General features: G+C 42.0%; 2 protein-coding genes across 2 annotated transcripts; both read right to left on the bottom strand.

Moving 5' to 3' along the window:
• Nucleotides 1-1,053: 1,053 nt before the first annotated feature.
• Nucleotides 1,054-18,040, bottom strand: LOC128274529 (obg-like ATPase 1). Its single transcript, XM_053012759.1, has 6 exons — nt 17,947-18,040; nt 16,662-16,846; nt 14,732-14,788; nt 4,839-4,966; nt 4,355-4,530; nt 1,054-1,869 (listed from the first exon to the last, which is right to left on the bottom strand). The coding sequence occupies exons 2-6, from the start codon at nt 16,844-16,846 to the stop codon at nt 1,219-1,221; spliced, it is 1,197 nt and encodes a 398-aa protein (XP_052868719.1). The 5' UTR covers nt 17,947-18,040; the 3' UTR covers nt 1,054-1,218.
• On the bottom strand, nt 13,510-14,064 carry LOC128274539 (gamma-aminobutyric acid receptor-associated protein). Its single transcript, XM_053012771.1, has one exon. It carries the CDS (start codon nt 13,915-13,917, stop codon nt 13,561-13,563), a length of 357 nt encoding a protein of 118 aa, XP_052868731.1. The 5' UTR covers nt 13,918-14,064; the 3' UTR covers nt 13,510-13,560.
• Nucleotides 18,041-20,020: the final 1,980 nt, after the last annotated feature.

The raw sequence follows: 20,020 nt of genomic DNA, 5'->3' as shown, positions 1-20,020 counted from the left end.
GTCAGCAAAGCAATGCCAAATCGTTTACGCTTATGTCAAAAAGTGTATGCGTCCGCGGAGACGTAAAAACTTGAGTAAAACCAAGCGTAAACAGTGTTTGCAAACGGTTTACATAATGTAAGTAGTAACAGAGGATAATGTAAGTTCTTATTTGCTGGTACAGCAACAAAATCTAAAAAAACCGAAAAAATTATTCAGAAATCAACTGACCTCTTCGATTTCTTTTTTCTCGGGCCAAAACCACGAATGTAAACACGTTTGACATGTCGGTAACAACGTTTTTATATTTTAAGCCTGCCCCACGAAGCGTAAGCGATTTAACATTACAAATTTATTTTACGCTCGCTTTTACGCGTTTCGTGTGGTCCCAGCTATACACTTTCATGCAATTCCGAAAATTTGAAAGCGCTACTGTCATACCATATGATTCGGTTTACGAAGCCTCGTTGCGAAGAACAATCTGTCAAACACAGTAAAGTCGCGATATAAGATGAACGTCTTGCACGATGAATGCTAGTTGCTCATGAACATTTGATTCACTTGACTACTAACACCATCTGGTGTTCAGTAGGCTACATGGCACAAGATGATATCGGAGAAGCAAGGACAGCCAGATCTCTTTCAAATTTCAGGCCTCTATTGAAAATGTCGCTGGAACCAGTCCTCCGGTGAAAAATTGCCAACAATATTGCTTGACCGTATCGTGCAATATTATTAAAAAATGTTTCCTTGCAAAAAATTTGCACAGCGTAGTTTTGTGGCACCGGACAGTGAATACAGGGCAGTGCGACCCGTACGTAACATCAAATTTTACGTTTTACGTAAGTTTTAGCATGTATCCAACGGGAAGCGAAATGGGAAGCAGATCAGATACGTCATCGGGAAGTCCGATCCTCTGTACCGCCGAATCATCGAGAAACGAGAATGAAATGAGGCGTGGCAACGCACGCCGGGAGCAGCTAGTTTTTGTACATAAATCATACATAGGAGAACAGGTTGGCGCAAAACCAAAACCAAATAGATTAATGGAAAACTTGCTTTTCTAAAGAAGTATATGTATTTTCAATAGTTCTCAATTCTGATTACCAAACTTACTAATTTCATGCATGACAATCGATGAGATAGTGTTTAGCTGAGCTGCGGCAGGAACATATGAGCGTAGAAGATCATATTGATGTATAGAAAGACAACGATAATAGTGGTGGCCGCCCGATGGTATCACTTTTTCTTCGCATCTTTCAGTCCTGCGCCAGCATTGAACTTGAAGAAAATGATATCTCCATCCTCGACGACATAGTTACGACCTTGCTGCCGATACTTTCCGGCGGACTTTGCTGCGACCTCACTACCCTCCTCCTTGAAATCGGTGAAGTGCATCACTTCGGCCATAATGAAGCCCTTCTCGAAATCAGTATGGATTCGTCCAGCCGCCTGTGGAGCCTTCGTACCTCGCTGAATTGTCCATGCTTTTACCTCATCCGGTCCGGCAGTAAAGAAATACTCCAGCTGCAGTGCCTTGTAGCCGGTGGTAATGATCTTGTCTAGCACCGAATTGCATTTGCGCTCCTCTTCATACTTCGTGCGCTCTGCGTTGGTCTCCAATTCAGCCAATTGGTGCTCGAACGCACCGGAAAACGGGATGATCGGAGCACCCGGGTCATGCTTGTCTACCCATTCCTTGATCTTTAGTAACCACTTGTTCTTCTTTCGGATGAAATCCTTGTCCGACAGGTTCACCAGATAAATGCACGGTTTCGATGTAAGGAAAAGATATTTGTTCAGCACCTCAATATCGTGCGCGGACCAGTCGGCAAAGCGTATATGCTTCTTTTCATCCACCAGCACTTCCTTGATCTTTACCAGTGTCTCCTGTTTTGAGAATACGGTACAATTTTTACATGATTAAACCATAGATTCAACTAGTTTGTTTGGGTGTGCATCGCTTCGAAAGAATTCAGTTCGTAGTGTACATATTTTAATTTACATTTACAACCCAATGCAACGAGTAATTCGCTATAAATTCATGCCAAAACCAACGAAATATGAAATGGAAATAAGCAACAGCGTCAACGTACCACTCCCTCTATGATCACAATGTTATTATAATTAAACCGATTGGATGAGCAGCATGTCGATGGGAGGGATGATGCTTCGCCTTTTCCTAGGACTCAATACGTATTATAATGCTTTTAGCAGCAGGTCTAAGGTCACAGGTGTGATAGGAACACGATAGTTTGATTCCAGCAGATATCACACCCCGCAGCGAACGACAACAGTGTTCAAAATACGAAACTTTTTCATACTTCAATTTCTTCTTACTAGCCAAGGCAGAAGACAGGTTGTAACGAAGAGAGCACAATAACTTCACAATGAAAAATCATTGATCATCACATTGATGCACAACCCCGCGATGGATCGTGAACAGAACGAACCAGAACTGTTCTTTCTTAAGATGAAGGAACACGACGGCCGCCGCAACAAACGATAGGATAGAGAAGACAAGGTCAAAGAGAATATCGATTTCATTCATCTGTTAGTTGGCCAGAACGACGCTGGGGCACAACATATTCATTCACACCCGAATAGGCACAATACCAGTCAATCAAGTTCAAACAAGTGTCGTGTAGTGTCTCGGATCCCTCCTTCTCGTAAAGGTGGGCACCTCCTGCGCACGCGTATCAATCAGGCAATCGTCAAAAGAGGACTGTTACAAAATAAGAAAAACCATTACTCATCTAATAGTTGTCATACCGGATGGTTCATCGAAACGGCGAAGGCTGTTGCTACTCCATCGTGGGCGGTCTGATGTTCTCCACGGTGGTACGGTACGGTGGTATTACTTCAATGGATAGGAGGGTCCATTGAATGTTTAATGAATCGGGATTTCTTCTCTTGTAATGCGCCGTTCGGGGGAATGAATGATTAATTAATTTTTATTGATGCACTCTGGGGAAGCATAAAATTCTTCTGCCCAATGCAACTACCGCCATTTAGCGCACTATAATATTGTATTTTTTCGTCGTTTACTTTACTGACAGCTTAGAAGCTTGACTTAATGCCGACGGTAACCTTAGAATACTGTTTGCTTTGGTAATAATGGAGCAATCGATTGAAGATTGTTGGAGACAGGGCAAAAAGAAACATGATGCAGTTTGAGTGGTATTGCCAGGTAGCTGCAGGAAACAACACCTTTCCCTATGCCTCATAGATACAATGATACAATACAATCAAATCAGATCATATACAATGGAGCACTGTTGACATTTTCACATGTAACATCATGACCATATCATTTAAATGACATTGTCAAACAGTACACATAAATGTTTGATATACTATTCCAGTTTTGAGTGAATTGTCCTACAACGAGCTAAGTTCTATGTACCAATCGAAGCGTATTAACGAAAAAATGAACTGTCTTATTAATTGAAAACTTACGACCCGATCCATCTGGAAAAGTGTATAATCTTCCGTCCTTGCTTACCAGTACACCTCGTCATTATGTTTGTCGGAACCATTATGTCCGAAGTCGGAAGTCGGAAAACGACTGGTAGTCACGTGACTGCTACTTCCGGAATGGACGTAGGAGGAGCACTAATTGCAAAACCGTTTCGATGCTACAATTTCCAGATAGTGTAGCTTGGACGTGCGATGCACGGGCGGAAGTCAAGTCCATAAATTTGGCCACCACCAGCCGTAACTAGTGCGGTGTTATACAATTTTAACGTTTCACTTGAGAACCGTGCGCCACTTTTAATGGTTTTGAAATGTTATAATATGCATGCGTATTGTTCGACTGGCGGCTAACAGCTGTAGGATCGATTTGTAATGTCACTGCGAAAGACATTCTTAGAACGTTTAATCAATTAGAAGATCCCATTAACATTGTTGACGCTGCAGGTTAAATTGACCGATGGCAGTTTGGGACTTGATCCGATCCACTCCCTGGTTAAAAGACTTAACGAATCAGCTTTTGAATAATCATCCATTCAACAGAGGCCATCGGTCATGTACGGTTTCATTCACGATTAGCGAAACTGAAACACACTCTTGTCTGTCATTCATTTTCGGTTTCGTGGGGATGACAAGATTTTTGATGTTCCGGTCAAACAACATAACATCGACAGTCATTGGGTGTGAACATATAACAAACCATTAGAGCAGCCAACAACTGGCATATCATGGTAGCCTGCTTCTCCCCGTACCTCCGTGTCACCTAAAGAAGGGTCCAATCCATCGCCGGCGGAAACCATTTATGACAGGTTTTGGAATTGGTGATAGTTGATGATTCGGCGATTATTCGAACGATGCTGACCCGGAATATTGGAATGTAGATGCGCCGTAAGATACTTACGTATTCCGGTTTGCTCTTTTTGTCACCGCCACGCGTGACCAGCTTCTCGAGCTTGTCAAGGTTCTGCAGCAGCTTTTCCTCATCTTTCAGTCGCAGTTCTTCGCTGATGATGGAAAGATCGCGTACCGGGTCTACCTCTCCCTCGACGTGCGTCACGTCCGAATCATCGAATGCACCTAGTTAAGCAGACGAGAGATGGACATAAGATTAAACGATGAATGAACAATATCTTCAACTAGCAACCCTCGCCGTTGTGTTCGCCGTTGAGCCAAAATGTTATGTCCTGTTGCGGAATGAAATCTATGTTCAATTGATCCTCCAAACATATTGATCCACGTCACAGTAAAATGATTTGGTTATTTGCTAGGCATGTACTTGTGTGCTCATTCGATTGGAACAAGATAGCGTGTTGCTATTGCATGAACGTTGGTTAGTTAACAAAATATCATCTCCGCTACTTCAGTGCTATGTGAATGCTACTTACGGCAAAGATGAAAAATGGCATCGCAGGCGCTGATATGCGACAGAAAAGCGTTGCCCAGGCCCTGCCCCTCGGCCGCACCCTTCACTAGACCAGCTATGTCGACCACATTCAGGTAGGCTGGAACCTTGCTGTGAAAGAACAAAACAAGAAAAAGGTGTTTGAGCTAGAACAGAGGAATATAGCCACGTCGGTGACATCTCGAGACCACATGTTTCTCAAGACGTCGATGCGAGGCATTCCACAAGCCCCACTTTCTTTCAATTCCAAGAATAAGAAAACACCACACAGTCTAGCTATATCTTTTAGTGAACAATCAAACTAGCAAGTAAATCATTTAATGATTTCTAGATAAATGAGAAGGTGCACACTGCGAACCATTTTGGCTGGGGATTGCGATGCGTTGTACAGGAAACAGAAACAATTCCAAACCCGAACGTTAATCGTGGGTTTCGACACAATGCGGTTTGGACCGTATCATTAGCCGTGGGTGCTTATGCTTAAATATTACGATAATATATAAATGCCAATTAATATTAAACTCCGGTTCCACGAACACTCAGGCTACCGGAGACGGGCGGTGGCCTCTACAGGATCCTATTTCTTGAGACCGTTGTCTAGAAAAACATACACACACCATTGATTTCGTCTCTTCGAGTAGCCAGAAAGACCTCTCGGGTCGATCAGAAAGCGATCGTGAACTTCTACGGCGGCGACCGCAAATCGTATCGCAAAAAAGGGTGCACCAAAAAAACCAAACCTCTGGCCAGCAACCAGCAACATTGCTCCACACTACCTCCCCCTGGTAACTGCCACCATCCTTTCTTTAATCTTGCTATCCTCAAACCAGCAGTGGCAACGATAAACTTGAGGTCGCAGTAGTCAGTTCATATGCGCGGAGAATTTATAATGGTAGGTGATTTTCCGCGATGGTCGTCGTCGTCTCGTCCGTTCCTGTCGGCGGGTGTCCTCGGATGGTGTGTACGTTGTGTTTCTTTTTCATTCGACATGTTTTCCGGGAATCCTACTTCCACTTCAACCGTTCTCCGGCTGAGACTGTGAAACCGCTGAGCGATTTCACTACACTGCTTTTCCTAATGATAGAATCACCCGTTTTTTCAGACTGAGGCTAAGATAAAACGCTGAACCGATTTTTCGAAGATGAAGAATCGATTTATTTAGCAAAAAAAATAATATCCATTGTTTGGTTTTGCGAAAAAAAAATTATTTTGACTTGGGGAGCCAAAAAACGATAAAACGGCTGTTTCAAAACGATAGACTCACTTGTAAAAGTCGGTCCTAGTCCAGTCCTACTAACACTAGTTGAATTGTCAAGTAACTGAGTTTATTAATCTCAGTAGTCTCGCATATTTCCTGTAGTTTATTGGCCATTTTGATCAAAAATGGGTCGTGGAACTCAATTAGGAGAAGGCGAAAAGGGAAAATTGAAGCGTACCGTAGTGTTGGGAAGTCAAATCATGAAATAACCTCATTACTGAAACGATCTCCAAAGGTTATCAATAATTACTTGAAAGATCCATCGAAATATGGGACTCGGAAGTCATCTGGCCAATCTGGCCGGCCAAAATTACTTAACCCTCGCGATGAACAAAGAGTAGTTAAAGCTGCGTCTAACACTACGAAAAGTTGTCGGCGTATTAAGAATGAATTCCACATGAATGTTAGCTATGCTACAATCTGGAGAACTCTTAGTTCCTCTGTAAGCATTGTCAGAGAATCAATGAGAAAAATTCCAGCGATGAAGACCCACCACAAACAGCAAGATTGCAATTTGCGAACGAGCAAATGTCATGGAAAGACGAATGGAATTATGTAAGCTATCGATACATTGAGCTTTCCAATATTTGACTTTTTTTAAATTCAGGTCGTTTGGAGTGACGAAAAGAAATTCAATCTCGATGGGCCTGATGGTTTTTGCCACTACTGGCAAGATTTGAGACGGGAACCTCGTTTTTTTAGAAGACGAAATTATGGCGCAGGTTCCATCATGATATGGGGTGCGTTTAGCAGGCAAGCTAAATGTAATTTAGCAATAGTTCCTTCACGAATGAACAGTGAAGGTTACATAGCCATTCTGGAGAGTAATTTGAAGCCATACCTGCATCGTTTCAACCACTACCAGCTAATTTTCCAGCAGGATAATGCACCTGTCCATGCAAGTAGAGCCACAAAAGCTTACTTGGAACCTTTGGGAGTCAATTTAATGACCTGGCCGGCTGTTTCTCCAGACCTCAACCCTATTGAGAATGTTTGGGGAATTCTAATCCGAGAGATCTATGCGGATGGCAAGCAGTACGAAAAGAAAGTGGCGATTAGAAATGCTTGGCGTTCCCTGTCAATGAACGTGCTAAAGAACCTATCCGAAAGTATGCCAAAAAGGATATTTCAAGTAATAAATCGTAGTGGAGAGGCCACTGATTATTAAAACATCATAATTGTTATTCATTTTTACTGAGTGGCCCTATTTTCTTGAATAATACATAATGAGTCTATCGTTTTGAAACAGCCGTTTTATCGTTTTTTGGCTCCCCAAGTCAAAATAATTTTTTTTTCGCAAAACCAAACAATGGATATTATTTCTTTTGCTAAATAAATTGATTCTTCATCTCTGAAAAATCGGTTCAGCGTTTTATCTTAGCCTCAGTCTGAAAAAACGGGTGATTCTATCATTAGGAAAAGCAGTGTAGAAATAAGTATGTAAATGCGTCTAGTGACTGTGTTCATACTCTCCCCACAAGCTCTTCGTATTTTTTGTTTCTCCTTCGCTTTCTCGCAGAACTCGGAAGTCTCCCAGGGCTCCCGCGGTTCCTCCGATAGGCAAGGTATCGGAGCGGGGAATACAACATCCTTGAAAATCGATCGCTGGGATCGAAGAATCACTTTCCGAAGAGAGATCATTGAGGCGCGGGCTGAATTTAATAGGTGCGATTTTTGCGCTCTCTTCCTCCTACCCCACACCACCATAATTCTCTCCACTCACCTCTCCACTAGAACCGACACTGGCTGTAGATGGCCTTACCTGCAACAAGCGGGGGGCTGCTGCCGACGATGGCGGTTAGCGATTAAAGATCATTTTCGAACCGCTTTTCTACCCCTGTACTCCTCCCTCTAGCCCTTCTACTCCTGCACTACTCCCTACGCCCTACCCCGGGGTAGCATCCCGGAGCCTTGTGCCGATTTTCTGTCGACTCCTTGCACCGTTCAGTCGCTGCATCCTGCGGATGATTGGTAGGAACGTATGCAAAGTATGGGGAAAAAGGACGGTAACACATCGTTTGCATACGCGTTCGGCACGCTGGGCCACAATGCTGGTCGTGCGATGGCCGCCGATGGTTTCCGTTAGCTACCTGCGGGTCCCCGTCTCTCGCAACTCCTTTATCACATCTCGAAGTATGATGCACCGTGGGGCGAAAGGTGAGGGCGGGTGGTGGAGCGCTGGTTTTGAGAGGGAAAGGGTGTGCTTTGGTGGCGGGGGAGAAAAATATGAAGAAAAAAATTGCTTGCTCTTTATGGGGAGAACTGTCGGTTCGATCAGTTCTTCGGAGCCATCAGCCTGACTTCACCTTGACGTGGCCTTGGGTCCGAGAGCACTGCATCGGGGATCAAGTGCATCCTAACACTGCCTGGCCATTGTCAAATCGTTTCGAGGCTTTTGGATTATATACCTTTATTATCGCTAAATAGCAATTGCTGAAACGTATAAGTAATCTATACCTGGTAGGGTCTAGTTTTCAAACGCAACTTTAAGCTCAGATAATCGAAACCTCCCTTCGGTATTCTTTTACCGGTCATAATAGTATCGAATATCGAAAAAACAACATGCCACGACGATCGATGCTCGCCATTTTACGTACATGAGATTGCAAGCATTCCGGATTCCAGCGAAAAGACAAAAAAACGGAACCTGCTTCAACCGCGCCGCTCGTTCATCGTCCTGACGACCGGTTCCCCCAGGTCCTTGTTTCACCCATACTCAGCCTTTTGGAAAGAGCGAAAATCTGACAGCACCGCGAATTCGTTTCATAGAGTCATATGGGCCCGCAGTTGGAGGTTTAAAAGGGACAGAAGCTTTCCCGGGGGGCAGATCGGCAGACCCGCTAGCTGGCAGGCTGACTTTCTGGTTGGCTGGATGTGTTGCCGAAACCGTACCGAGCAACTCGAGCGCAATTTGACGTAATTTCGAGCAATTTTCCATAATTATGTCTCCCTCGCTATGCCCCGTCACTTGTCACTCCAGTACCTTGTCTTCGTCTAGCAACACCATGTGTCGTTCGCTGCCCCAACCTCTGGGAGAGTGCAACTTATTGAATTTTGAAGCAGTATTATTGTTCTTCTTCAGCGTCCTGCTTCGCCAGTCAGCCCGCCACCAGCTCGCGTTTGTTCGTCACACGATTTTTTGTTCGAAAAATCGTAATTTAAAAAAAAAACAAACCCTTGCCGACATCGCATATGATGTTTGTAACAAGGACCTAACAGCATGTACAACAACGATGAGCGCAAGAACCTGAAGCGCGATAGCATCAAAGGACGAATTAATTTTCAATCGTAGCAACAAAAGGCAAACGAAACGAAACCAATGGAAAAAAAGAAATACGATGCGAACAACAGCATAAGAAAATATACACCAGCAACGTAGGAGCATACAAAGTGCCCTCAATGATGGCGCATTGATTGCAGGGTTTGAGTTTGTGTTTTGGCAAAGTTGCGCCCTGTCGTTCGTGGAGATGCTGCAGGAAGTAAAGGGAGTGTTAAAAAATTCCGAAGAGCGTCGTCGCCACTTGCAACAAAAAACAATAAAAATGTTGATCAAATGAATCCAAACGTATGCAAAGAAACAGAAACAACCGAAAATAACAAGGAGGCCCTTTCTTGCTGCAATTTGCTACATAATGTCGTGCGCGGAAGAAGAATTTCCTTCTGGAAGAAGTTGTGGAAGAGTGAAACTGTTGGAGCGGTCAGGGGGATTCTAAGAATGTTTCGTCCATCACATTTTTGAACATAGTAGGACGATCAGTTTCTTATTTGAATATTATTGCCCCAATGTGAATAACACACACTGTCACCAATCTTCGACGTAGACAAGTTATGGCCAAATCACAGAGCAATTTCTACATCCGCCTAGAAATCGGAGTGGGTTTGATATTATGCTGATGATGTCATGCCCGGATTCTTTCCTTCAGCATAATGTACGTTGCGGTGAAAATAATGCGCCGGAGGCTATAGGTCACCAGGCGCGGAACACATTCTGTGCCGCGCGCCCACAGATGCGAACAGTGAAAGGTCAAACATTGGAATAATTTTTAGGCAAGAAATTTGGAGCATATTCACATGTTTTTTTCTTGAGCGGAAATTAAAACAGAATCACTCACAATCGAATATAAAGAGTACGACGAATGTGCTATCAATCCTATATTTCGCCGCATATTTAAACTCATGAATATAGTTGGCATCTACCAACTTCGAAGGTAAAACATTCGACGATATGATATACGTAGTAGATACCATTTTGGGCGTATGCTAAAAGAATTACATTATATTTTGTTTTAATGCCACGCATTCAAACTACATTATATAATTCATAAAGGTAATGAATATTATTGAAACAAAACTTATTAATGTAAAAAACTTTCCAGAAATTAAATTTTTCCAACAGTACTCAAAGGCGAAAACGCAATTCCAAAGTTTTGGAAGTAGAAAATGTATTGACAGGATCGCTTTCAACGCCATTGAAGCAACGAGCCGCGGAATCCAGGAGAATCCAGAATCGAATGGCTGACCGAAAGACAATGGCAAAGAGGACTGAAGTAACAAAATAAACACCAAAAAACGACTTCAAAAACCAACCATCTGCGAGCATACGCAAATCGACGCCATTGCTGTCTGATCCCCGATTCTCTTCCTCTCCTTCCCCGCTAGCCTTTTATCATTCGCCTGAAAACGGAACCGCGATGAAGAAACATATTATTTCAACAACATCCTTCGAGCGCAAGGGTTAGGTAGTGGTCTTCCATTTTGTGGCTGGGCTGTAGGGTTCAACGATTGCATGTAGCGTGCAATGCGCATCCACCGTAAACAGAAACACCAGGATGCAGCACAAAAAGGGACATAGGACTGAAAGTACAGAGCAAAAGGCAAGTGCCGAGTTCTGCCACATTATCAGGACGCAGGGAAGATGTGCGGTGGACATGAAGGAACAAATTTAAATGCTTCTCCGCCCATTGCCCCAAAACAGGGGTTGCCACCGGCACTACCTATAATGGCGGCTACTGTTTGTATTCGCGGTTCGCTTGGTTAAACGATCACCGCGCATACGCGGGTTCTTTGGGGACGAAGAAGAACAGCGCGGGAAGATGTGGAACTCGCCAGGGAAACAGGCATCGCAGTCGTTCGGTCCTGTCGGGATACTGCAACGAATTTTTCAAATCCGACATGGCTACAGTATTACCGATATTCTGTTGGAAGTTGGCTACTTAGAGTAGAAATACTGCAAATTAAGAAGAATTTGATCTTGTTTGGCACTGTTCAGATGTATTTCTGTCAATTTCTGTACCTCTTTAACAACATAGATAATATAAACAACAACTTTTTATTGTAGAATTTTTTTCAACTGCTCCTTCATGGGCCTCCTCGTTGCGATGCGTTGGTTGTTTTTGTGTATTTTTCAAATTTTAGTTAATGATTTGCCACGTATTCTGTACTTCAAACCAAAAACAGGTTCGCAACGGCGGCTTAAAACGATAAAAATTAAGAACGAACCGAAGTAAACACCACGCCTTCTTTCATGGAAGCGTCTCCAGTAGCCACTATTAAGGATAGTGGTGGGATCCTTCCGTGACAGGGGTCCTGGCCACTTAGCCACTGGATTGCCGTGTCGTGCCATGCTGTTGTAGCACCAGACCAGCCTCATGCATATTCGGTACAATTACCGTAATTGCTAAATTGCAACAAAACTATCGGTCCGGAGCCCTTGGAATGTCCTCGTTTGCACGATCCGAAGTATCGGAGCCCCTTCATCACTCTTCATGGCGGGATGAAGAAATACGTTCGGTCCGACCGATTTTCCGTTTATCGTTCTGGACTTGTATAGTATATTGCATAGCAACAATACACTATGTACTATTGATGAAATGTATACCGTGTAATACCAAATATACCAAACGCTGCAGTAGACCAAAGAACTCGTAGTAGGAATGATATTCTAGTAGTTATTAATTCTAGCCTTCGTTCAGTTAACAGCAGCACCAAAAGTTTCAAAATTCGATAAGTTTCAAAAATCAATCTATCTATCAATGTATGCCTAAAATGTTATGGATTTATAGAAGTTTTTAAGCTGCGCGTTAAACTTAGCGTGAGTTCTTAAGCGCCATGGAATAAATAATTAAAACAGATAATAGAGTTAAGTAATACAAAACAAACACGAGCAGCGGTTGGCAATCACATATAAAGCGCTAAAGAATCTTCGATCTATCAAATGGTACTACCGATTTGGGGTCAATTAATGGAAGTACGCATATAAAAGTATGTCAGTGTGTCATAGTTTTAAATTTTAGGGTTTTTTTTAATCTTACAAGAACGGGCCGGGCCGTATTTATTATCCTAGGGTAGAAATCCTATGATATAACCAAACATAGCTCGACAGCAAGTCTTGTGCAACAAATGTAGTAAAAATAAACGTTCATTTCAAGTTTGTCAAAGAACACAATAGTTCTTGTTTTAAATTAGCAATCACTAGCAAGAGTTGCGCAGACATACGCTACGTTGGATCACAGTAATATTTATTTTCAACTATCAGTTCATGCTTTCCCAAACCTTTTTTGACTCTTTGAAGAACTTGTGGGTTCCCTAATGCACTTGCACGAGCTGTTAAATAACCGGAAAGAGACTCCCTCAAGAGAACGACAGTGGGACAAGTCTAATGATCGTTTCTGCGAATCGATCGAATCGAATCGCAGGTTTTTCGTCGATCTTGACACATCTCAAAGTCAATTTGTGCCATATTTGACCACACATCTTTTCATTGATTGAAAAACCGGCACTCTGGTGCTGTCTATCAATCTATTAATGGTTTTGTTGTTCCGAAATTTCGTTGCGTTTGAACCTTTTGGTTCGCTTCGATAAATAAGTTGGTAAATTGCTTTTGCTTCAACCGGCAACTAATAAAAGCTAATGATGCTGCAAAAAATGTATGTTTCTTCTTTTTCTGTATGTAAAAAAACAGACTCGATGGTTGGATACTCCCGGAACCATCCCCAAACCCGCACAGTGTCACTCGTTGTCGAACCAAAGTGCTGACAAGAGCACTGTTGCCGTAGATGTGAAACTCCGAATTTCTAGGCACAATTTACGTTATAATGAACAATAGTTATTTGTTCTATCTATTACATAATTAAATCTGCGCATCAACTCAAATCGGTTCTTGCATGCATCCATTTATAATTGTTACAATTTGTGTTGCTTTCGTTATTAAATTAGATTAGGCCAATAAAAACTAGAAATTGCGTAAATCATAAAAATTGTTACAATAGAAACTAATCTACAGGGCGATCCAACAAATGTTCTCTTTTTCATTTGGCTATGAAACAAAAACGGCTGAATACTTTTCGATGGTTGAACATTTATTTGAATGAACCTTCATCACAATAATACATTGTTTGTTAATTAGTTCGATTGCAACACATATATCATATTACATCTTTTCTCAGGCTCAGTTGCTACCGTAGACATTTTCATCCGAGTAGGCGATGTACAGAAAATAGTCCTCCTCGTGATGTTCGTGGTACAGCGAACCCATGGTGGCCGACGTCGGTGGAATCACGTTGTTGACGAAGAAAAAGAGTGCGTCCTCTGGGCGCAAATGGATTCGCTTACGGATGAGGAAGTAAAACTGACCGACGGTCAGATCCGATGGCACGAGATACTTTTTCTTGTCGAGATCATCGATCCGGGCTTTTGGCGCCTTCTCGACAATAACGGGCACACGGTCCGGGTATTTGCGACGAATTTTGTCGCCCTCGGCCTTCCGCTTCTCGAAAGGGTGCTCCTCCTTGTACTGGAATTTCATTTTCGCGATCAAAATGCGAAGAATCGTTTCCCGTTTCTAGTACTCGGTTTTCTTTTTCGCAAACGATGACAATGGCTTCAATGGGGGTTGAGAAAAACTCTGCGCAATTTGCTACACCAAACTCAAGACAATCCGTATTCACGCGATGTCGCGATGACAAATGTATAAAATACTTTTTTGGTGGCAGAAAATTGGGTAATATGAAAAACTTTTTTCCAGAGTGGTAAGTCGTCAAATTATTCGTCAAAAGCACATTTCATTGAAGCTCATGTTCACCTCGGTGGCTATGTTAGTCAACAGGATTGTGGTTCGGAAAACCCACATATCATGCAAGAAAAGCCAATGCACCCACAACGAGTGACTGTTTGGTGCGGATTTGGCTGATTGGTTCTTCGGCGAAATTGAGGCGGAGAACTTGAACGGTATTTGGTTTCAACAGGGCAGCGCAACGTACAGCGACAGCCACAATCGATATTTATATTATGCGAACAAACCAGCAACTATTGACAACTTCAAGACCCAAATTCAAATAGCTATTACCGAAATAGGACCAGATACAATCGAAAATGTACTCAAAATCAAGTCGATCGGATGGCCATTTGACCAAAATTGTATTTTATACATAATTGTGATGGATGAACCTTTCGAATAAATTTTCAACCATCGAAAAATATTAAGCCGTTTATGTTTTATAACCAAATGAAAACGAGAACACACGCTGGATCACCTACAGGGTGATTGCTTGTTTCTTAACTGTCATTTGTTTCAACTTTAGATAAATTTAGATTTATTTTAATTATATATTACTACTTACCTAGCTGGTTTGTGGTATTCGCAAAGGTAATCATACCGAGCGTCGGGTACCGAAACTCTGTGGAGTAAATAGTATATAAAAAATTTGCTTTGAAATAAATTTCGACACATTGCATACACATACACATTGCAATCTTTTGTCATATGCACGAACGAATATGGGCCCGAACTAATACAACAATTCATAATTAATTCTGTTCTCAAAGCTGTAGCTATAAAATCACCATATAAGATCTAATAAAGTTTGTATTTCTAAAACATTCGATGTATTTGCCATAGAACATTTAAAAATAAGTTGCTGCATAAAGACAGTGAAGATAATAACTGAATACGGTCCCTTTCTGTCCTTCCGATGGTGCTATCGATTGAACACTCGAAATAGAACAAATTGTGTCATTTTGAACGGTTCACAGACTGTTGCACAAGAAGTCGTTTCGAAATACCAAAACTTTGAAGCATTAAAAGAATGCAAGATGTACGCAAATATTTTCCATTGCAATATTTCATGTCGTTCAACATTAAACACACAAAATGACGATCAATAATATATATTTACCGGCTCATTCCAAACAAGAAATGGGATACTTGAAGAGCAAAATGAGAGGAACATTCATGATTCCACAGTTGTTTTTAAAGAGGAAGGGCATTTTATTGCGGTTGTTGTAGACTACACTACAAGCTACAATGAACATTGTTGCTTCATTATTCTTGTTTATAAGGTTATTCGAACCGAACGGAACGGGAACTGCCATACTGAGCCAGCCAAGAAACGAACAGTTATAATAAAACCGAAATAAAACCAAAAGATCCTCCCAAAACCGAAATTGTCCGGCAGCATGAAATAATGCGATGCCAGGCAGCTGCTATAGATTACTACCGGTTTTGACTGACGCCATGCAGCAACTAATTATCGATAGGGTACGAAATGTTCGCCAGTGTCGTTTGATGAAATGATAATATCTACTCACGGTATGTAAACCTGAACCTGAGAAAGTGAAAAGACACGAAGGGTGCGAAAAGCTAGCCTAGATCCACGACCACGGAACCGCGTGTCGGGTGAATAATTGCAGTATTTTTAATTAATTCTTCTGCGCGCGCTTAATAACAGCGAATAGGATACAGCGGGCAACACCGGGTAGGATGAGGCAATGAAAGATGGTGTACAACTTGAAATGGCGGAATCGAAACCAGTTGAAGCGGCGGACGTCGGGATAAAGTTCACAGGGACAGTGACGATGTTTCGTAGTAAAACGGACAATATTAGCCTTTAATTATCCTATCTTCATCCCTGCTCTACCGGCTGCTCCTTCGACAGTAGGAAGACATATTGTTTGACGTCACATCCCATTTTCTCTCCAAATACCAGGTCGATGGATTTTTCAAACGGTTTGCACGGCTTTAACTGGGTGGGGGAAAGTGACTTGTCACGGATCAAATGAACCTGCCACCGTGTTCAATCGACTGCGCTGGCTCTGCGTTACAACAAGCTTTAGTTGGTACTCGTTTGATATGCAAATGATTGTTACCCCACGGATGATTGCGTTCCGCTCCGTGCGATTGGTGTTGTTGTCTATACGTACACTGCGTGCTGTATTACTGGCACTACTGTTTTACTCTGTAAAGCTCTTCTCAATACAAGTTACGGTCGTATTCAGCAAAGTTAATAATATGAGTTAGCGACCGTGACTGTGATCAGCCGGAGTGGGCCACAAATCATCGGGAACAGGCTGCAGCGGTTGCGATGCCCACGAACAAACTGTTTTGGGAACCGTGAATTTTAATTGTCCGTTTTTCGAAGTAAAAAAAGATTAATCAAAGCAATTTAGTAATAAAAATAATGTAATAAAATGTAATAAAATGTAGTTTTTGCCCCAAGAATCGAATGGACTGCTGTTTTAAATGCCCCAAAAAAGTTAAACTGCAATCCTTACCTGTTTTCATTCGGATCAATAGTGCAGAACGGGAAGTTCTCGGCCGGTGCTGCACTTTTCGTGAGAACGTTAAAGAACGTTGATTTGCCAACATTCGGCACTCCGACTATGCCTATACGAAGATTTGTTCCGATGCGACCAATCAGCGGCTTTGCCTCCACTTCGACTAGCTTCTTCGGTGGCATCTTTGAAGAAGGAATACATATACGTTGGGTAGGAAATTAAAAAGGATATTCATATGAAGCGTTGGCGCATATTTTGAAAACTTCATAAATTCCACGTTATTTTGTTCCCACTAATGTTTCGCTATGGTCCTTGCGTTTCATATTTTTCATATACTGTAGAAACTGTTGCGCTGGATTATTATATTTTGAATGCCGTACGCTTCCAGATTCGGCGGCTGAAGTTTTTATTATGACAGCTGGAGAACAAACTGATAAACAGAGTTCATTCGTCGGTTCACCACAAGAAATAAACAATCCGATATCGTGCCCGCTGGACGATACTGTATGAACGATTGTTGCTACAAGATGTTTTAAGTAAATTTCACATTACAATGTAAAACACATTAAAAAGATGCAGATGCTAGGGAACAACGGCGACTATGCAAACGACAAAATATTAAAAACTAAATATCTGATTGATAAATATGCGGAGCGTAAAGGCAAGAAGCTGTAGGAGTTTGGAGTTTGGGAGTTATTACACACTTTTTATTTGTTTCTGAGACAAAAATGAAACTCGTTGTCTCGGAAAGAAAAGCAAAGTGTTCCGCATTTGCGTATTTTATTGTATTTCACATTTCTTTCATCCAGCACTTTTGATCATTGCTGTTGAATCTATGATTTGCTCGCTTTTATTTATAGTTTGCCACACTCTGTGATTCGAGATGATAAAAAAAAACTATACTATTACCACTGCTACCATTTTATATCACACATTTCGAGACTTATTCTTGTTCTCCCTCGAATCAACACAAAAAAACACACTGTCTTGTTGATTGCAATGGAATTAGATCATTTGAACAAAAAACTATTATTTAAGACTGGAGAGCATAGAGCCGAAGAATTGATTGCCGATTGATTGCGAAAAGATGGGTAATAACGTGCGTTCTTGCCCTATCCATTTTATGCACCGCAGCATGCCGGAAAACCGGCAACGCATGTACGGTCTGTGCTGTGCTGTGCCTTGCTAAAATGCTTTCATCACAAACACAATGAGGACGCTTTTTGGAAGAGTTGATGGTGGGATGGAAAATATTTGAGCGTGAGCGTATTGGAACAATTACCTTCAAACGATATTCAAAGCTATTGTTAGCAGGTTATAGCGGAACAAATTTCACACCGCACCGAGCACAGAATTTATTAAACGTGGAAACTATTTAGGAATCACAATGCAGACCGCTTTTTGACGTTTCAACATTGACTGCACTGGGTGTTCATCCATGACAGTACGTGAACCGTTTTCGGCACAAAATGAACGATCGAATATCCCTCTATAAAGAGACAACAATAATTATTTGCTATTCCGGCACAGGAAGGCGAGTTAATGTATTCATTGGGACAAATCTATCTTAAATTAAAAGACTCAGTTTTGATAAAAAAAAATCACGATGCGCAGAACGAATTCTGTACCAACACATTTGTATTATCCCCCCTATCATAGAACTCGATTCGAGTCCTCGAACGTTCATTCCGTTCATTTTGAGTTCATTTTGCTATAGCTTTCTCTTTCTGCCCTCTCTCTTGGTGTATTCGGCTTTCTCTCTTGTTGTGTTCACTCGAACGGTAGAATTTCCGTTCGAGATCCATAATAGGGGGGTATGAACAGCTACTGCCCCTAGCCAAATCACTTGCGCCACCTAGTGTTCAGTAGCGCGTCTTTTTGCATGCGTGCGTGCTTGCTCTTGCTTTTGTAAATTAAAATAGGAAGGTTTGGAAAAGCTGAAGCTTTGGATGATTGAATAACGGATTACGTACAGCAGTCGGCGTATTTCAGCACAATGGTAGGTGATATTCCAAGGAAGATACACGATCTCTCTCTCCAGCAGATTCCTGTTTCATTTAGGCATAGCAGCATGGGTTTGATAGTATTTTCTATTGTCTTGGAATGACTTTTTTATTTGTACTATCTTTGGATCACCTTGCCTATGTTACCCCTACTAGTTTCCGGTCATGGAAACTAATTGCAAGCAATGCCCCCTGGTTATGCTGACCGAATGCATTTTGTGTGTTTCATATTGTCCTTTCGTCACAATATCAGCTTGACCTGGCACCGTGGCATAAGCAGTTGCGCTATTATTATCATTATTATTATGAAGGATTAACCGCCCAGCCCCGAAAAGACAGGTAACCGGAAAGAAGGAAAAAAATGAGTAAAATATGTTGAAAATTTTGAGCGCCAGTAGCAACGGTAAATGATTTCATTTTTCTTTTTAATCCCCTAGCACTCTGTTATTATCCAATAGGGTATATAATTAATAGAGCGAGCTACATAAATGGTTCGAAACGTAAACATGACGTATAATTACGCACCATCACGCCGCCGATGAGCTTCGCAGTTCTTGGAGTGTGATGCAGAGGGATCAAAGCGTGTGTGCCAACGGCCCAGAGACACCGAACCGCTTTGTCGCTGTAAAAAGGATACGCCCTTACGACCCCCGTGCCTCATGTATTCACCTTTGCCGGCTGGCAGCACTGCCACAGGAAGCCACACAGCAGCTAACGGTAATGGCACCCTTTTGGCCGCTTTATCCTTCATCGTTGCAGCATTGGGTGCAGCATCGGGATCCAATGCAGGAAGCATACTGGATTCACAGCTGTTCGAGATTCCCCTTTCTGGGACTGTTCCGGTCCGGGGTAAACGTAAGGCAACCATTTTTCAATGTGAATTTCAAAATCTTACGATAAAAAAGAGAATATGAAAGAACGACGATACTCTACACCGCACTTCCGGTTCAGGTAGAGCCTCGAGCAAGAACAAATCTATGCCATCCAGTATCAATTTTAGTTGAAGATGACGAAAAATTATAGTCAGGCGTGGACAGGATAAAAAATGACGCACCGTAGTTCCTTACAAACAATGCCCCACGTTAGCTATTTTCAAAGGACGCTTTTGATCAAGTATCATTTTTGGCTAAACATAGAAAAAGTAAACTAAGGTGAGCGTCAAATTGTCTTCATCAAATATGTGTACACTCAAAGTAGGCATTTATTTTCTGATTTGTCTTAAAGTGCTATCGCTATTTTAAGAAATCTTTTCAGAAACTTTTCAGCACCTTCCAACGGTATTCGACTCCAGGTTCACCATCAAACGGAACTGGAACAGTCCGAACTGGCAAGGCGTCAATTTTGACAAGCAAC

The sequence above is a fragment of the Anopheles cruzii genome, chromosome X (assembly GCF_943734635.1).
Source record: "Anopheles cruzii chromosome X, idAnoCruzAS_RS32_06, whole genome shotgun sequence".
Taxonomy (NCBI): Eukaryota; Metazoa; Arthropoda; class Insecta; order Diptera; family Culicidae; genus Anopheles; species Anopheles cruzii.
This window is presented reverse-complemented; position numbering and strand designations above follow the sequence as displayed.

Excerpts from the sequence above, each read along its gene's own strand:
- LOC128274529 (XM_053012759.1), bottom strand. The coding sequence starts at position 16,846 with ATGCCACCGAAGAAGCTAGTCGAAGTGGAGGCAAAGCCGCTGATTGGT. Across the intron at positions 4,531-4,838 it reads TGCCATTTTTCATCTTTGCC|GTGCATTCGATGATTCGGAC; the intron begins GTAAGTAGCATT and ends CTGCTTAACTAG. Across the intron at positions 1,870-4,354 it reads AAAAGAGCAAACCGGAATAC|GAGACACTGGTAAAGATCAA; the intron begins GTAAGTATCTTA and ends TTCTCAAAACAG.
- LOC128274539 (XM_053012771.1), bottom strand. The coding sequence starts at position 13,917 with ATGAAATTCCAGTACAAGGAGGAGCACCCTTTCGAGAAGCGGAAGGCC.